At 58.0% G+C, this 17,890-nt stretch overlaps 1 protein-coding gene, 2 long non-coding RNA genes and 1 other non-coding gene across 10 annotated transcripts; 3 read left to right on the plus strand and 1 right to left on the minus strand.

The window, feature by feature from the left end:
• Positions 1–61: 61 nt before the first annotated feature.
• Positions 62–1,476, plus strand: LOC125127607 (uncharacterized). Its single transcript, XR_007134998.1, has 2 exons — positions 62–344; positions 559–1,476. It is a non-coding gene; the product is annotated as an uncharacterized LOC125127607 (long non-coding RNA).
• LOC125128541 (small nucleolar RNA SNORD60) lies at positions 384–467 on the plus strand. The gene has a single exon (XR_007135248.1). It is a non-coding gene; the product is annotated as a small nucleolar RNA SNORD60 (small nucleolar RNA).
• A 2,045-nt stretch (positions 1,477–3,521) lies between the features above and the next one.
• Positions 3,522–8,985, minus strand: RAB26 (RAB26, member RAS oncogene family). Of its 2 annotated transcripts, XM_047780884.1 has the most exons (9): positions 8,638–8,985; positions 7,491–7,601; positions 5,397–5,438; positions 5,238–5,304; positions 5,038–5,090; positions 4,655–4,720; positions 4,501–4,557; positions 4,338–4,414; positions 3,522–4,254 (listed from the first exon to the last, which is right to left on the minus strand). In XM_047780884.1, exons 1-9 carry the CDS (start codon positions 8,830–8,832, stop codon positions 4,152–4,154), a joined length of 771 nt encoding a protein of 256 aa, XP_047636840.1. In that variant the 5' UTR covers positions 8,833–8,985; the 3' UTR covers positions 3,522–4,151. The 2 variants fall into 2 exon arrangements, with proteins under 2 accessions (XP_047636840.1, XP_047636841.1); XM_047780885.1 differs by lacking the exon at positions 7,491–7,601 and having other exon boundaries at positions 8,638–8,968.
• A 147-nt stretch (positions 8,986–9,132) lies between these two features.
• LOC125127609 (uncharacterized) lies at positions 9,133–17,764 on the plus strand. Of its 6 annotated transcripts, none has more exons than XR_007135005.1 (4): positions 9,133–10,244; positions 12,284–14,388; positions 16,143–16,186; positions 17,731–17,764. It is a non-coding gene; the product is annotated as an uncharacterized LOC125127609 (long non-coding RNA). The 6 variants fall into 6 exon arrangements; XR_007135003.1 differs by having other exon boundaries at positions 16,045–16,186; positions 17,731–17,760; XR_007135004.1 differs by lacking the exon at positions 17,731–17,764 and having other exon boundaries at positions 12,284–13,903; positions 14,287–14,388; positions 16,045–16,422.
• The last annotated feature ends 126 nt before the right edge of the window (positions 17,765–17,890 follow it).

The raw sequence follows: 17,890 nt of genomic DNA on the forward strand, positions 1-17,890 counted from the left end.
AGTAGAGAGCGGAGCGTATCAGCGGTGAGGAGGACAAATACTTCCGCCCGGCTTGCCCAATCGCAGAGGTGAGGCAGTTTCTATAAAAGCTTGAGCCTCGCACCCTCGCGTTCTTTCGGAATCAAGAAAGAGGTCGGTGTGCTTTTTCTTCCTTCCTCTGTGCACCACAGTCCCGGGAGGACCTGGGCCCGAGTTGGGCCGGGGAGGTGGCCTAAACCCGCCGGCCGACCTAGCCTCCAGGTCCAGCCTCCGTCTGAGCTCCTCCGTGGCCCTCAGCGTTCTATACGTTTCTGCCCCCACTTCCCAGTTCTGTCCCGAACTTCCAGCAGTACTTCTCCCTACAGGTAAGGCTGGACTGGGCCTGCTTCCTCCTTTCAGCTCTGAGCCTATGATGAATTGCTTTGACTTCTGACACCTCGTATGAAAACTGCACGTGCAGTCTGATTATTTTTGTAAGACTGAGGCTTCAGGGTGAGCGCCCTTAAAAGACCTGGGGGTGAAAACAGGCCTTGGCAGAATTGGGTTTCTGTCTACATTTGGGCGCTGTCTGTCTTTCAGGAACATCGGTGACCTGGCAGAAGACCGCGAGGCAAATCATCCATGGGGGCCTGGTTAATAAGGCGGGAGTCCATGTCTGTCCAGAGTGCTCAGCAATGAAGCAGAGGTGGTGAGTGTGTATTCACTCTCACACCTGTTGGTGTTAGGAACGGAAACCAGACCCGGGTGAGTCAGAACAGGGCTTTAATCATCGTCCAAAACAGGACGCCTGCTCCTAAGGAAGAGGAGGATAGAGCTCCCTTGAGATCCTATACTTTGCTTTCGCCACTGAGGCACTCTGAGATCCAGAAACATCTGCCCTTCAGGCATATGCCATCTCACTGGCACATTTCCAGAATGAGGCTAAAACCCGGGACAACCAAAGGTGGAAAGGTGATACACCCTCTATATGCCTCAGGACCTCAGGCCCTAATCACATACTGGAAGGGGGGATCCCCACCTCCCAACTGCAGCCCCCTTGGAAAGGGCCATATCCGGTCACCTCTCCACCCCTACATTGGTCTGTGTTTCTGGACTGGAAAGCTGGATAGACCACTCCCCAGCTAAGGCGAGCTCCAGGAGAGACCAGTGGGATTCCCCGCTACACCTGTGAGCCACTTGGAGACTTCCGCTAGCCCTTAAGCCTCGGCTAAGTAGACATGTCCCTCGTGATCGGCCTCTTTCGTTAGGCAGTAGACCAGGCCTAGTCTCTGGACCCACCCCTGGGAATGGGGACCAGTCTCCTAGCAACACTTAGACCCTCGCAAGCCATACCTCCTACCCAACTGGACACTCTGGGCCACTGTTCCAGCCCAACTCGTTGCCAAAATCCGACAAACGCCCCTGGCAGAGGAGTGGCATTTGGGGCAAGGGGAGAACATTTTTTTGCCCTTGGTGTCAACAGTTGGTGGCATTAAAAGCCAAAGCCTCTGCTTTTCCTCCCAAGTGAGTTTTTTCCCAGCTGACTAACTTGCCCCAGGAAACCTTCCCCATTTGCACTGAGAATAGTGGGCCTGGGAAGCACGCAGAGGTCTGGGTGCGGGGTAACCTTTGCCATCAGGGCCATGGAGGGTCTGTCAACTTGAACTGAGGCCCTGTGACGCTCCCAAAGCCGACACTATCTGGCTGTCTAAGCTTAAGCTTTCCTCTAATGCCGTCAGCCTGTCCTCGATCGCTCTCTTGTTTGGGACGACGGAAGAATCACAGTGTCCTGGCTCCTCAGCCAGACAAGGTCACCACCCCTAACAACCTAACCTTGCGGTGGGAACCCAAATGAAAGGCCCTCTACCCTGAAGATCGGGCCCGAAACGCCTCCTGACACATAGATCCATTCCTGAGTAGCCTCGCAGCTGCAGGCTTCGCTGCCAAGAGGAGTCTCACCAAAATCTCAAGGGCTTTACCCCCTTTCTCATCAAGGACCTGTGCCCTGGGGGACAGGACTACCTAAAGGAAAGATGCTGGACTTCCCGTCCTGGCTCAGCGGTTAGTGAATCCGACTAGGAACCATGAGGTTGCGGGTTCAATCCCTGGCCTCACTCAGTGGGTTAGGGATCCGGTGTTGCCATGAGCTGTGATGTAGGTCACAGATGCGGCTCGGATCCCGCATTGCTGTGGCTGTGGTGGAGGTCGGCGGCTACAGCTCCAGTTGGACCCCTAGCCTGGGAAATAGGCCGCATGTGCAGCCCTTAAAAAGGCAAAATTAGGAGTTCCCGTCGTGGCACAGTGGTTAGCGAATCCAACTAGGAACCATGAGGTTGCGGGTTCGGTCCCTGCCCTTGCTCAGTGGGTTAAGGATCCGGCGTTGCCGTGAGCTGTGGTGTAGGTTGCAGACGTGGCTCGGATCCCGCGTTGCTGTGGCTCTGGCGTAGGCCGGTGGCTGCGGCTCCGATTCGACCCCTGGCCTGGGAACCTCCATATGCCACGGGAGCGGCCCAAAGAAATAGCAAAAAGACAAAAAAAAAGGCAAAATTAGAAATAAATAAAAACAAAGGAAAAATGCTGCTTCTGCTATAATCAGTCAGGGCTGGTCCAGGAGCGCATCAGGGGTATTGGCATCCTGGGGTTTCCCACCCTGTGGCCTGGCTCCAGCAGTTCCAGACCAAGGATACTAGTCCCCCTAGATGGTTGTTGTTCAGTGTCTGAGTACAGCAAGAGTTGGGGTGCCCCATGCCACCAAGAAGTAGCTAGGTCACTTGTCGCCCAAGTTTCCCAAAGAATTGGGTCCCCTGGAGTTCCTAGAATCCGACTAGGAGCCATGAGGTTGCGGGTTGGATCACTGGCCTCACTCAGTGGGTTAAGGATCCGGCGTTGCCATGAGCTGTGGTGTAGGTCGCAGACGCAGCTTGGATCCTGCGTGGCTGTGGCTGTAGGCTGGTGGCTACAACTCTGATTAGACCCCTAGCCTGGGAACCTCCATATGCCACGGGCAAGGTCCTAAAAAGATAAAAAAAAAAGAATTGGGTCCCCAAGCTCTTGAGGGAGGAGCGTGTCAGGTGGAATCAGCCCTAGGGATCTGGTCATTCAGCAAAGGCAGGAAGCCTGTGGTTACATAGGTGCGAGGTGAGGGGCCTTCTGGGAGACTTGCCCGCGACCCACTCCCCAGGCAGATGGGGCGTCCTGCCAGAAGATCCAACAGGCCCCACGCAGAGGAAGCCCGGGGCCCGTGCTCTCATGAGGCCAAACTTTCTCTTCAATAAACACGCTTACACTTTCTGACCTTTTTGGTGTGTCCGCTGCTTCAATTCACTTCTCTGCAGATGAGAACCCAAATGACAACGCAGCTGTAAAGTTTGTGCCCCAGACGCCGCCGCGGGACCCCTGGCCCCTCCTTGGCCCGTCTCGGTGACAATGGAAGGTTATACCACTGACATGCCACCTATGTGGACTGCCTTCTATTGATGGTAAGGCCAAGAAAGATTTTGTGTGTGTGTGCCTTTGCCCTGGGGTGGGACCCCGGGCATCATTTTCTTTGAATGCACAAGGCAGACATTCCAGAAAACTTTATTCACTAAAACTGGAAACAAAAGTTCTCCATCGAAAGACTGACCGTGCCAAGTACAGGCCTCAGAGGGCCATGCCCAGTGTCCCTCTGCCAAGATGGTAGCAGCAAGGGCTGCCAGTCCTAGTTTCCTTGGCACTTCTGTGACGTCCCACGTGCCCTTCACAGCATCACAAGGCCTCCTGGGGGGTGGGCTGGCAGCAGGCTGCTCTGGTCCTTGGCGTGAAGCGCGGCGGTGAAGCCCTCTGCCCAGGCAGGGGCAGGAATGCTGCTGAAGACGTGGCTCTCAGGGCATTAGGCACTGTACACGTGCAGGCACCCGGTGCCCACGAGGGGGCAGCAGAGCGCCATGGTCTGGAGGCCCTGGCGTGCCCCTCTCATGCAAAAGGTGGTGGCTTTTCTGTGAAGGCCTTGGGGGCAAGGACTGTTTGGCATCCCGCAGCCCTGGTGTGTTGGGACCACATCGAGGCTCCAGATGGCTGCCCAGAGGAGGGAAGGGCCATCTCGGCCTGAGATTGCCGGACGCCGTGGGATTGATGGCTGGCCAGTGAAGGCAGGGCGTGTGGTTCTGTCCGGCCTTGCAGGCAGGTGCCCCAGTGGCCGGGCCCAACTGGCTTCAGGGTCTGCAGCAGGAGGCCCCCTGGCCCTCCCTCTTGACATAGTCATGGAGCTGAAAGCGAGGCTCGCTGGGGGCCTTGGTCAAGCGCTGCTTCAACTCCCTGTGGGGCAGGGGCGGTCATGGAACAGGGGGGCCTGTACCCCCAACACGGAGGTTAAGACCTCGGGAACTGCCGAGACTTACTTCGCTATGGCCGTGAAGGCCAAGTCCACATTGAGGCCCGTCCTGGCGCTGGTCTCCATGAACGGCAGCCCGAACTCCTGCGAAGAGCCGTGGGCAGCCTGGCAGGGCAGCCCAGGCCCGCGGCCCCTGGGGCTCTCCCCGCCGCCTACCCGCCCCCACTCACCTTGGCCAGCTGCTCTCCGTCCTCCCTCCTCACCACCCGCTCCTGGGCAGAGTCCACCTGGCACAGGAGTCCGAGTGAGAACGGGTCCTGGGCTGGCTCCCCGACTGCCCTCGCCCCTGCAGGGCCGGTGGAGGAGGCCGCCTGGGCCGCTCACCTTGTTCCCCAGCAGCAGGAGCACCACGTCGTGCTGGGCGTACTCCTGGATCTCCGTCAGCCAGTCCTGTGGGTGGAGAGCTGAGGCCAGGCTGGGGCACCCTGTGCCCCTCCAGGACACCCAACAGTGGCTGACAGGAGGGCCCCAGAGCTGGTGCCATGCAGGGGTGACCCAACATGGGTCACCTAAGGCGGGGAGCTGGAGGGTTAAGGTCGCCCGGGCCCACGTTCAACCTGAGCAGCCATACTTGGGCCACCAGGAGCCCATAAGAGCTGCCCCTTCCTCCCCACTGTCAGGGTCCTCAGAATCCTGATGCCATCTGTTCCTGAGGGAGGTTGGGGGCCGGGCAGCCTGTCTTCCCCACCGGGACGGAAGCCACTGACCTGGATGCTGTCGAAGGAGGCCTTGTTGGTGACATCATAGAGCAGCAGCAGTGCTGGGGGCAGAGGGCCAGTGAGGACTGCAGCAGAGTCCCGAGTGGCCCCCTGCCACCCCACCTCGGGCACTGCACCCTCCACACTGCTGCACCCAGGGCACCTTCCTCTAAGCAGAAACCTAGGGAGTTTGGCCAGCCCAAGCTCACCGTGAGCGTCGCGGTAATAGGCGTGGGTGACACTCCGGAACCTCTCCTGCCCAGCAGTGTCCCAGATCTGCAGCAAGAGCCCCGGTCTGGTGGTCAGGGCTGCCCAGTCCCTCCCAGGTGCCCTTGCCCTCAATGCCCGCCTCCCCCGTCACCTCTCACCTGCAGCTTCACCTTCATTCCATCCACGTCCAGAATTTTGTTCTGCAACACAAGCAGCCAGCTCCAGCGAACACCCGGAGCTAAATCCGTGGATTCAGCGGGGCGTGGGCATAGATGGATTCCCAAGCGTGGGCAGACAGGCAGTGCCAGGGCTGAGGGCCCCCACCACGCCTCGGAGTTCATTACCTTGTGGGCCCCTCAGCTGCTGGGCTCTGCCTCCAGTGCCCACCTCTGGCTCTGACCACCTCACTGCCCTCCACCCTCTCTTGAACCCAAGTCACAGGGCCCACCCAAGTCCCACATACCTCCTACGGTGACCCGAGCACGGAGGGTGCCCGGGCCGCTTCCACGCAGGTGGTTGTCCTGATGGGCTTGGCGCTCGCTACCCTCTATAGCCAGCTGTGTCCAGCTTGGGGCCACGTATCTACTGCCCTTGAGGGTGCCTTGTCCCCACGGACCCCAGTCAGTCCCTGAGTCCTGTTGCTCTGTGCCAGCCCCTTCCGCCTCTGCAGTGCCCGGCCCCAGCCAGCCTCCCTGTGCCCACTGCACCCTGCACGCTGCTCACAGGGAACCAGCCCCTCAGCTCTGCACAGGTTGCTCCTTTTGCAAGTGGCTCCATTTGCCAGGTGCACGACTTCTTGAATCTCGGGCCTGTTCCCCCTCCACAGAGGAGACAACCGGGGGATCTTGTCACACGGCTGCCCTGATTATTTTATGAGTGATTTCGTGCAGAGCAGAGAACCGAGACTGGCCCAGAGGAGAGCTAAAGTGTTTGTTAATTTAAAAACTCTCCCCGCCTGGACGGCGGCTCCCTGAGGATGGGGGCCAGTGCCGTGAGCACGGGGCCGGAACTCGGGGGGTGCGCGTGACGTGCTCGCTGGCAGGCAGTGCTCCCTGGCTGGGCCCTCCCAGTTCGGGACCAGAGACAGGGAGTGGCCCAACCCCAGTCCCCATCTGCCAGGGTGGGGGCGGGGGCTGCTAACCGCCAGCTGAGGCCCTGGTGGCAGGAACGTCACCACCTCCCTCTTCAGCAAGCTCCTGCCGTCAGGGTGCTTCCAGGTCTCTGGGAAACCAAGCCCAGCCATCTGCCCAGCTGCAGGGAGCCTGGGAGGGCATCCCACTTTCCCCAGTGCCCCCCCCACAACGGGTGTGAGCTACCACACCTCACCACTTGCCCCAGAGCCGAGAGGGAGGTGAGAAGGGGAAGGTGAGGCCAGAACAGGCAAAGGACCGACCTAAACCTTCCCCTTCTGGCACCTCCACCCTCACTTCATCCCAGGGGACTTGAGGGGATCTGTCCCCCGCAAAACAGGCTAGAAAGTGGCTCCCCAGACTGGAGCAAGCCCCACTTCCCAGTCCCCAGAATGGCCCTCCCTCCCAGCCTTCTGCCGACTGGGTCTAATTAAAGAGTGAGAAAAATGCAAATTTGGGATTTGCTGAGAACACACCAGCACCTCGGTGCGGAGTTGAGACTGAAGCCAGGGCCCTGCAGCTAAGGCTGTGGCCCCGTCATTCCCCCATGACCCCCACGGGCCTCTGGGATGAGGTGGGGAGGGCCCTGGCAGGTGGCAGCTTTTCCCCTGAGCCTCCTCACCCAAGGGCAGGGACTTGTCCCCTACCCTGGGCCAGGTGTGTGCTTGGGCTCCACAGCCACATCTCTTGTAAGTCCTGGGCACAACCCTCTGTACAGTGGAGCCGCCATGCTGGCCTCCCAAGTGGACATGGGTCTTGAGTTCCCACCACCTCGGGGGCACCAACACCCACCTCCCCCAAGGCACTCGATACAGCCCCCAGGCTCGTGCCAGACAGGGACAACACAGGGATACCATCTCCGCTTCAGTCAGATAGAGCCACACTGGACTCGAGGACACTTGGGGTGTCAGGGGCAGACTGTTTGGTGATCAAGGTGTCCCCACCTCAGCCACCTTGACTGTGGGTGCCGGCTGGTCCAGCCAGGCGCTCCATCTTGTCCATGCCCCAGGGATACTGGAGAACCAGCTGCCTAAGGGTGTCTTGAGAACCAGTGAGCTGGTGTCCAGGCCCAGAACATGGCTGGGCCTGGTCAGTGCTCGGGACACCAGCCTCCACTCTTACCCGGAAGTCAATGCCCACGGTGGAGATGAAGGTCCCTGCCAGGAAAGCCCCATCCTTGAAGCGCACGAGCAGACAGGTCTTCCCCACGCCCGAGTCCCCCACCAGCATGACCTGGGACACGAAGGCAAGGCAGAGGTGACCTGGGTGCTGGCCCACCCGGAGCAGAGTCTGGTCTTCCCTGAGCTGGCCAGCTGTGGGTGAGGGACAGGCGTGGAGGGGACTTTCTTAAGTCTTCAGGTCCAGCAGGGCCGGGGGGAGACACGGGACTGGATGTCCAGCTTGTACCTCTAGAAGGTTCTGTCACCTCTCATCACAGTGGCCCATCTTAACCAGTGGGGAGTGGAGGCAGCTGCCTCCATCCAGAGCACAACCTGGGCACCAATCTTGATCTGGAAGGGGTGCATTTGAGGCATAGTGGGGAGCAGAACCTGAGGGTTGGCCACTGAGGACTTTCTGAGGGGTCTGTGGGGGCCTCTGTGCCAAGGGGCTTCTTGCAGTCCCATCAAGATTCTAGAGGATTTTTTCAAATGAGGGCAGATCGTGGCATGAGGAGGGCCCGGCCACGTCTGTGACAGGGAGGGGCAGTCAGGCCTCCTCTTCTCCTCCCCCAGCCTGTTGCCGAAGGCTCCTAAACCCAAACATGGGCCTGCCACCGCAGCCCCCCACAATTCAGGAGCTTCTGCCTTGGCCTGAAGGCGGCCCCAGCGCCCCCCACCCAACTGGCAAAGCTCGTAGTCTCTCCCGCTAAAGAGAGGAGACCCGCAGACCCGGGGGGTGAACGAAGGCAGCATATGGGAAATGACGAGCCTGGGGCCTGGATGCGGGCGGGAGCGTTCGGGAGCAGGGAGCGGACACCTGCCAGGCTCTGACTTCCGCAGAACCCCTTGTCCGCCCTGCCAGCCGGGTGAGGGGTTGGGGGTAAGGGGCAGGCCTTGCCATATGTTGGGTATCCCAAACCTGGGTGTGACAGCTGTGTGCGTGTGTGCGATGCAGCGCGCCAGCCATGCCAGCTGCGGGGTGCCGCTCCAGCCAGCTCCGCGCTTAAGGTCCACAGGGTCCTGCACCTTTTCTCGGGACCCCCTCCCCGCTCAGCTCCGGCCGGACGCCACCTGCTGCGCTCGCATTAGGCTGGGGGTGCCACGCTCACCTTGAAGGCGACGTCGTAGAAGTCGCCGCCGCCGCCAAGCGAAGACCGGCCGGGCTGCGGGGGCCCGTTGGGCGGCGCCTCCGGGCCAGGGCGCGCAGTCTCGGGGCGCACCGGCCGGGGCCCTTTGGCCGCGGGCAGTGCGGAGGTAGTGGGCGCGCTGCCTCCCTTGCTCTTGGGGGTCTTTTTCCTGGACATGGCGGGCGGGCTGGAGGGCGCTCAGTGCGCTCCCGCTGCAGCCGAGGCGCCTTGGGCCGCCCTGCTCCCCGCGCCCTCGGGGCCAGACCGGGACCCGAAGCCGAAGCTGTCCCGCAGCGGCGGCGGCGGCGGCGGCGGCGGCATCCCGGGCGCTGTGCTCCGCGCCGCCCCGCCCCCGCCGCCCCACAGCCCCTCAGCCACTCAGGCCCGGCCTCCTGCCGCCGCCACCAATGGCCGCTCAGGGGCGGGGCCATGCAAAAGAGCTGGCCGCCCCGGAGGCGGGGTCAGGAGTCCCGAACGCTGCCCCGGGGTTGCGCGGGGTCCCGGCGCCTCTGCCGGCTGCAGACGGCTCCCGCCCCGCTCTGGTCCCGGGGACGCCCCTCCGTAGCTGCGAACAGCTGCGCGGGGCGGTGAGCCTGGGTGAGGGAGCACCTGGCATCCTGGCGCTCCTCTGCTCGCTGTGCGCCACTCCGTCCCGCTCTGCTCCTTGCCCACTGCACCGCCTCCGGGCCTGGACGAGGAGAGCGCAGTGAGGTGTGGGCACAGAGGCAGTGGGCTTGCATGGGATGGGCACCCTAGAATTCTGTCGCTTCTCAGCCTGAGATGAGGCACCTCCCCTCTCCCTTCCAGGGCGGGCAGGTCCAGGAAGCTCCAACGCTTGGCAAACAAACCTGGGGCCCAGCTGACAGCTGGTTATCAGAGACAGGACACAGCCGCCAGGCTGAGCCCACAGGGCGCTCTCCCCTGAATCTTCTGCCCGCTGGGCCGAAGCTTTGGGATCCTTGGGGAAAGGGAAATCAGTGCCACAGCCAGCAGCAGGCCCTCTGAGAGTCCCCTCTCCTCTGGCTCTGCCCTCAGAGGTTAAGGAGGTTAAGGAGGTGGGAGGCCCGTCCACCTTCAAGTGCTGATTGTCCAAGCCCCTTGCTGACCCCCAGCAGACCCTCCTCCAGGGCCTGACGCCCACTCCCCACCTGGGCTGCCCGGGGCTGAGTAGCAGGGACTCCCACCCAAGACGGTCTGGGATTTGAGAATGAAGCTGAGGTGGTCGTGGAGTCCTGTCAGTGGTGGTCCAAGATGCCTCTCTCCCAGGGCTCGGGGGCAGCGGGTGCACACGAAGGGCAGCCCCCTGCTCTGTACTCCTCTGTCCTGAGATGTTCCACCTGTCATCGAGACCCTGGGCCTTCAGAGACTTGAGCCCTCGCAGCTGACCAGAGCTCAAGCAATTAGAACAGGAAGAAGCTGCATCTCAAGCTCCGAGGTCTGGAGAAGCACAGATGCAAGGACGCTGCTGAGCAAAGCATTTCCTCGAGAGGGCCTGGCAGGGCCCTGCCCGGGAGAGGCTGTGGAAAGCTGCCCTTCACTGAGTGCCACTGTGTGCCAGGCATGTGTCATCTTTAAAACTATCTTGTGAGGTAGGTGCTGCTGTGCTTTCCAGCATTCAGGTGGGACACTGAGGCCCAGAGAGGGGAAGGCAGCTGTCCAACGTCACCAGGTTGGATGTGGCAGAACCAAGATTGGTACCTGGGAGCTCTGGCTTCGGAGAGCATAAACTGTGCCCTGGCAGCATATACCCAGGGGTTCCCTGGGAATGGAGACTTATCAGGGCCCTGCCGGAGCTGAAGGGCCAACCTGGGGAGCCCTCTGGGTGCCCCTGGCCTCCCTTCCTGTCTCATTCCTCACTCCTCTGGCTCCCCACTTCTTCCAGGCCAAGGCCCAGATGTGTGCTTCATAAGGTCTGTGGGGGATGGGTGGGCGGGGAGCTCCCACTGCCGTGGTCCTGGGGACTCCAGGTGTCTCATTCCCAAGAGGCCAACTTCAGGGTGGCTGGCTCAGGGTGTCCACTGGTCCATGCCCCAGCAGCCTAGGCAGCAGGCTCCCTCCCTCCTCCAGCCAGCTGCTGCCAGAGCATGCCCAGGGCGCGGGAACCACAGAGGCATCTGAGTGCCCCAGGATGGAGCTGCAGATGGGGCCTCCTGGGCTTGGTGGTGGTGGGGGGGGGTGCTTGTAGAGCAACCAGGAAGAGAGAAGGAGGCAGGCATTCCAGAGAGAGTGGGAAGCAGGGAGGGGAGGGGAGCCGAGAGCAGAGAAGACTTGAGCTAGCAAGCTTTCAAATGAGGGGAGTGTGCAAAAACCCAGGTCTCTGGTTTCTCTTGAAAAGAGGGAATTCTGGGTGCCTGCACCACAGCACCCCTCTTGCCTTTCTCGCCTCCCAGCAGTTCTCCTAATCTTTGATCATTTTGTCTCTTGGTTCCTTTATTTGCCATCTGTCTCACCCTCTGGAATGTAAGCTCCCTGGGCACAGGAAGCAGCTTGTCTTGGTCACTGCCATATCCCTGGGCAGCCGGCTCCAGGCCTCAATAAACAGTTATTAAATTGGTGAAAGAAATAGCAGTGGGAAACCTGGGCCCCCAACGCAAGAGGATATATCCTTGCCAGCAAGGATTTAGTCTCGACATGCAGTGAAACTGAGACTAGTATGATAAGTAGCTAGAGCAAGTCTTTGTGGAGGAGGGCCGTTTGCACCGGGCTTTGAAGATGGAGCAGGAGTCCAACAGGAGCGGAGACGGAGAAATGGGCCAGGTGGAGGGACTGAACACTTGCAAGCTCAGAGTGCCAGTGGGTGGAACTTCTGGGCAAAAAGGACCAAAGTGGGGTCCAGTTGCTTGGAGGAAATGGGGAGTTATTCAATTGCTAATCTAGGAGAGGCCTAGATTATAAGGGGAATTGGAATATTTTGCCTAGGAGCTTGGCAAGTGTTCAGTGAGAAGGAGGGAGCCGTGCACGGTTTCGAGCAGAGCAACAGAGAGTGGATGCTGCTATAGGAATGCAGGGAGGGTGCAGCCTATGGACAGACAGTTCGAGGAGGATTGTAGCAACTCACGGGGAGGTACTGGGGACAGAGGGCGCCTCCAGGAGAGACAAAATCTGCCAGCCTGGAGATGAGGCAAGGAAGAGTCAGAGCCCACAGGGCAGAGACAGCAGCGTGCTGCGATGGATTAAAGGTGGCCAATGCTTTGCTACTCTGCCCAGTGAGGGGGACGGCGTTCATCTCCTGCCCGGGGACTGAGCAGGAGCTGTGAATGCTCTGACCAATAGACACAGCAGAAGTGACCCTGTGGGAGCTCCTGCTGTGGCACAGTAGGTTAAGGATCTGACTGCAGTGGCTCAGGTCAGTGCATAGGCTTGGGTTCCCCTCCTGGTGCAGGAACCTCTGCAAGTCACGAGTGCAGCCATTAAAAAAAAAAGAAAGAAAGGGAGTTCCCGTCATGGCTCAGTGATAACAAACCCAACTAGTATCCATGAGGATGCAGGCTTAGTCCCTGGTCTCGCTCAGTGGGTTAAGAATCTGGCATTGCTGTGAGCTGTGGTGTAGGTTGCAGAGGTGGCTCTGATCTGGCATTGCTGTGGCTGTGGTGTGGGCTGGCAGTTATGGCTCCAACTTGATCCGCAGCCTGGGAACCTCCATATGCCTCAGTGCGACGCTAAGGACACAAAACGAAAGGAAGAGATAGTCCCGTGCCTGTTTCTGGACCCAGACCTTACAGATGGGCAGCGTCGTTTCTGGCTCCTGGGACACTCATTCTTGGAGCCTCCCTGCTGGTACTATGAGAAACCCCAAGGGCCTGCTGGAGAAGCCCAGGCGGAAGGGACCCTACCTGCCAGCCACGTGAGGGAGGAAGAAAGCCCTGGCCGACTGCACGCAGAGCAGAGGTGAGGGCTCCCCACCGAGCCCTGCCCACACCGCACACGAACAGACATTCAGGGATGCTTGTTACGTGGCTACAGATAAGTAGAACGGGCCCACCGCAAGGGGGACAAAGGGGGCCGGTCTGGTGGGACAGGTCAGGAGGGTGGCTTTGGCTGGACCTGGAGATGCCCAGACTCCCAACAGGCCAGGGCAGGTCCCTGAGGCAGGGCTTGGAGAAGAAGTGAGCCCTGGGGCCGAGGTGGAGCTAAGGAGGGAGGACTGGAAGGGCTCCCTCCAAGCCCTCACCCCTTTGGGCAGAGGGCTGGCCCTGCTGGGCTGGCGAGCGTCTACAGGCCACCATGTCCCAATGAAGGGAAGAAAGGAACCGCCCAGGCCCCCCCCAGCACCCCCTGATGGTCTGGGTTCCCCATCCCCTCATGTCCCCGGCCTTCAGCCCCCACACTCTGCCTCTGACTATCCTTCTGCAGGTCTGACTCCCTTGTCCTGGATTGATCTGTGCCATGAGTCCCTGGACATAAGAATGTGTCTGAAACTTGGCTCTGCTTGGAGCCCCCTCCTCCAGGCAGACGCCCCTGGCTGCTCCCACCCCCCCTGCGCTTGCTCTGCAGACATTCACAGGACATTCGCACTTGCTCTCCAGTGGCTCCCGGGGCCGGGCTGGGGGCCGGGGGGTTGGGGGACAGCCCTGCCTCCACACCAGCCTGCGAGCTTCCTGAGGACAGCGCCCATGCCCCTCTCCTGCCCTCACCAATCAGCTAGGCTGGACATCAGGGTCCTCCTCCCTCCCCAGGGGGCAGTGGCAGGGCCCTCGAAGCTTGTGCCCCTGGAGCAGCTCCCAAGAAGACAGTCCTATGAATGCAGCCATCGGTGACTTCAGGGCGAGGGACCCTGGCTGGGACGGGTGCCAGAGGGCAGAGGCCCCAGCTGGGTCCCTGGCTGGCCAGGTGGCCCCGGGTGCCTGGCGCACACTGTCTGGGCCCGCTCCCCTCTCTGGGAAAGGAGGGGGCGGAGGAGCTGGTCTCCGAGGTCCCTTCCAGCTCAAACACCTTATGTTCTATGAAATCCGCGTGAACGTTGCCATGGAGACGTCACAGAGGAACTGCAGCAGCACAGAATGTGACTTCCTTTGAGTCACCTGAGGAAGTGGCTCGTGTCAGAGAAGCCCTCCCCCCACCGCCCCCAGAAGCCTGGGTGCACAGGGCCACACCGAGGGTCCTGCTCCCAAGAGGACACCATCACCTCCCTCCCTTTCCCTCCCGTGGTGCTGAGGCCCCGCAGGGAGCGAGGGGTGGGTGTCCATCCCTGCCCGAGGGGACAAGGACCACCGTGGGAGGGCCGGAGCCCAGGGCTCTGCCCTTGCAGGTGGGCTTGCAAGGCCTGCCCTCTGGCCCTGCTTCCCACAGCTGCTTGGGTCCTCACACCCAAGGACCCCAGGAGGCCTCAGGACCCAAAAATGTGCCCGCTGCAGAGTGGAGGCCTCCCTCTTCCCCAGACTCTGCATTGAGGCCCCTGGTGGCAGGGACCCCTGGGCTCGGGCACGCAACACCCCCAGCTGCCTCACGGCTCCTGAGGGCCACGCGGGGCCTCGTGGCAGGGGAGGCACGAGTGGAAAGGAAGAAAATGAGCCCCAGGGTAACCATCACAACCACTGATGCCTGAGCACTGGTGGCCCCTGGAGCAGACCAAGGGCTTCGTGGGCGTGGCCTCTTCTTCTTTTTGCTTAATTATAGAAATGTGTTTTGCAGGTATGTCAACGACACGAAAGGAAAAGGCATGGATAAAGTCCTCGTTCTGCCAGATCCTGTCCTTCAGGAGTGGCCACTCTGAGGTTTGGTCGTGGCTCCTGGGTGAGTTTCCCATCACCGCTGTGACAAATTTCCACAAACTCGGTGGCACAAAGCAACTCGAGTTTCTCATTCTACTCTTGGGAGGCTGAAAGGGGGGCTAAAGTCGAGGTGGCAGCAAGGCTGATTATTTCTGGGGCCCCAGGGAGAGGCCTCTTCGGCTTCTGGGGGCCACATCATTCCAATTTCCATTTCCAGAGCCACCTGGCCTTCTCTTCTGCCACCAAATCTCCTTCTTAAAAGGATATGTGTGATTACATATAGGGCCCTGCTGGAACAGACCAGGCTCATCCTCCCTCTCCAGGTGTGTGTGTGTGTGTGTGTGTGTTTTAGGGCCACACTTGTGGCGTATGGAAGTTCCCAGGCTGGGGGTCCAATCAGAGATGCAGCTGCCAGCCTACACCACAGCCACAGCCACACAGGATCTGAGCCGCGTCTGCGACCTACACCACAGCTCACGGCAACGCCGGATCCTTAACCCACTGAGCAAGGCCAGGGATAGAACACGCAACCTCATGGTTCCTAGTCGGATTTGTTAACCACTGAGTCACAACGGGAACTCCAAGATGGTTAGATTTTTAAAAATCAGCTTTATGGGGTCATAATTTATGTACATTGACTGTTACAAATTTTAACTAAACTATTTGGTAATTTTTGACAAATACAGTTATTTAAACATCACCTACAAAAAAAAAAAAAAAGGAGTTCCCGTCGTGGCGCAGTGGTTAACGAATCCGACTAGAAACCATGAGGTTGCGGGTTCAATCCCTGGCCTTGCTCAGTGGGTTAACGATCCGGCATTGCTGTGAGCTATGGTGTAGGCCGGTGGCTGCAGCTCCGATTGGACCCCTAGCCTGGGAACCTCCATATGCTGCGGGAGCGGCCCAAGAAATAGCAACAACAACAACAACAAAAAAAAAAGACAAAAAAAATCACCATACTCATGATGTAAAACCTTCTTCTTTTTTTTTTTTTTGGTGTCTAGGGCCACACTGGAGACCTATGGAGATTCCCAGGCTAGGGGTCGAATTGGAGCTGTAGCCACCAGCCTACACCACAGCCACAGCAACATGGAATCCGAGCTGCATCTGCGACCTACACCACAGTTCATGGCAATGCCGGATCCTTAACCCACTGAGCGAGGCCAGGGATTGAACTTGCAACCTCATGGTTCCTAGTTGGATTCGTTTCTGCTGCACCACAACGAGAACTCCTAAAACATTTTTATCACTCCCCAGATCTCCTCCTGCTCCTTTGTAGGAATTCCCTCCCCCCACCTGTATCCCCTGGTGACCTCTGACCTGCTTTTAGTCATTGTAAGTTTGTAGATATTTAAGACACAACTCGATTAAGGTTGTTAATTGAGGGAGTTCCTGTCATGGCTCAGCGGAAACGAATCCGACCAGTATCCATGAGGATGCAGGTTTGATCCCTGGCCTTGCTCAGTGGCTAAGGATCTGGCATTGCCATGAGCTGTGGTATAGGTCGCAGACACGTCTCTGATTCTGTGTGGCTGTGGCTGAGGCATAGGCCAGTGGCAACAGCTCCAATTGGACCCCTAGCCTGGGAATCTCCATATGCTGTGGGTGTGGCCTTAAAAAAAATAGTTCTAATTGACAACCAATCGCTGTACATATTTAAAGTGTGCAATTTGATAAGTGTTGACAGAACGATATACTTGTGAAGTCACCGCTGCAACATTATCTTCACTGATACCACCTCTTCCACATTTACCTTTCGATTATCTGCATGGTCAGGATGTCCAGCCCTGTCTGAGCATCCTCTGTGAACCACTCTTCAGGTGAGCATCCTTGGGCTAGGGTGGGTCCGCTGTGGGCGTGGCCCTACGATGTGGCAGTGAGCAGCCAAGAGGACCCAGAGTACCTCTAGGGGGCAGTATTTCCTAAGGCCACGTTATTGCCCAACCATTTCCCAAATCTTGCCAAAATGCCGTTACGTAAACTAGAATTTGTTAACTGTGCAATTCAAATTCCCTCTTTCTTGGTTTTTTTTTAAATTGTCTACTTGGAGTTTCTGCGTGGCCCAGCAGGTTATGGATCCGATGTCGTCACTGCAGTGGCTCGGGTCACCGCTGTGGCGCAAGATTGATCCCTGGCCCAGGGATTTCTGCATGTCCAGGGTGGGGCCAAAAAGAAAAAAAAAAATTGTGTGCTTGATTTGTAAAACTCAAAGGAAGGTGTAATAAAATCTTCCACAAAGATTTTATGTATTTTATCTAATTAATATTATTTTTTTGCTTTTTAGGGCCGCACCTGCAGCATATGGAGGTTCCTAGGCTAGGGAGCGAATCAGAGCTACAGCTGCCCGGCCTACACCAAAGCCACAACCACGCCAGATCCGAGCCACATCTGCGACCTACACCACAGCTCATGGCAACGCTGGATCCTTAACCCACTGAGCGAGGCCAGGGATCGAACCTGCCAGCTCATGGTTCCTACTCGGATTCATGGTTTCTGCTGCACCATGATGGGGACTCCCGATTTTATGTATTTTAACAGTTTTAGCTCTGTGTGCTGATCATCTATATATTTTTTGGCCACAACCGTGGCATATGGAAGTTCCCTGACTAAGGATCGAACCCGTGCCACAGTAGTGACAACTCAGGATCCTTCGCCTACGGAGCAACCAGGGGAATTCACAAAGCTCTATTTTTGAGAAGACACTGGTTCATTATGTGTTCTACATAGATTGTGCCTCTAATTAGTGTAAAACAGTTGGACTTCTTTTCCCATTTACTGTCTTTTGCCTTAGGTTCTATTTTTTGGTATTACTACTGCCACCCCACTGTCTTTGTCTTCATTTTTCTGTTTGCTTCCCGCCCTCTGGGTTATTTGTTCTAGCTGTGCCCTGGAAACGACATTTATCTGGATTTAGCCTGCAGAATGCAGAAGTCCCCAGGCCAGGGATCAAACCTGGGCAGTGCAGCTACCCAAGCCACAGCAGTGACAATGCCAGATTCTAAACCCACTGAGCCACCAGGAAACTTCTCGTTCTGTATTTTGATGAATACACTAATCCATTGTTTACTTTTTTTTTTGGCCACTCTCGTGGCATGCAGACCTTCCCAAGCCAGGGATTGGATCTGAGCCACAACTGCAACCTAAGCTACAGCTTTGGCAGCCCTGGGTCCTTAACCCACTCTGTTACAGTGGGAACTCCCCATTGTTTCCTTTTGTAATTCTTTCCTGGGCTGACCAGATTTTCTTGTTTCTTCCCTCCAAACTCTAGTTTTCCCCTGTATTTTATGTTAATAGTTTAATTATTTTTATTAAAAAAATTTTAATTATCACTACTAATAAAAGCCTTTAAATTTATATTTTAAAGGAATGAAATACCGGCATTTTTAATAACATGGATGGACCTAGAAATTATCATGCGAAGTGAAGTCAGCCATGCAATGAGACACCAACATCAAATGCTTTCACTGACATGTGGAATCTGAAAACAGGACAGACTGAACTTCTTGGCAGAACAGATGCTGACT

This window comes from Phacochoerus africanus, chromosome 5 (genome assembly GCF_016906955.1).
Source record: "Phacochoerus africanus isolate WHEZ1 chromosome 5, ROS_Pafr_v1, whole genome shotgun sequence".
Classification (NCBI taxonomy): domain Eukaryota; kingdom Metazoa; phylum Chordata; class Mammalia; order Artiodactyla; family Suidae; genus Phacochoerus; species Phacochoerus africanus.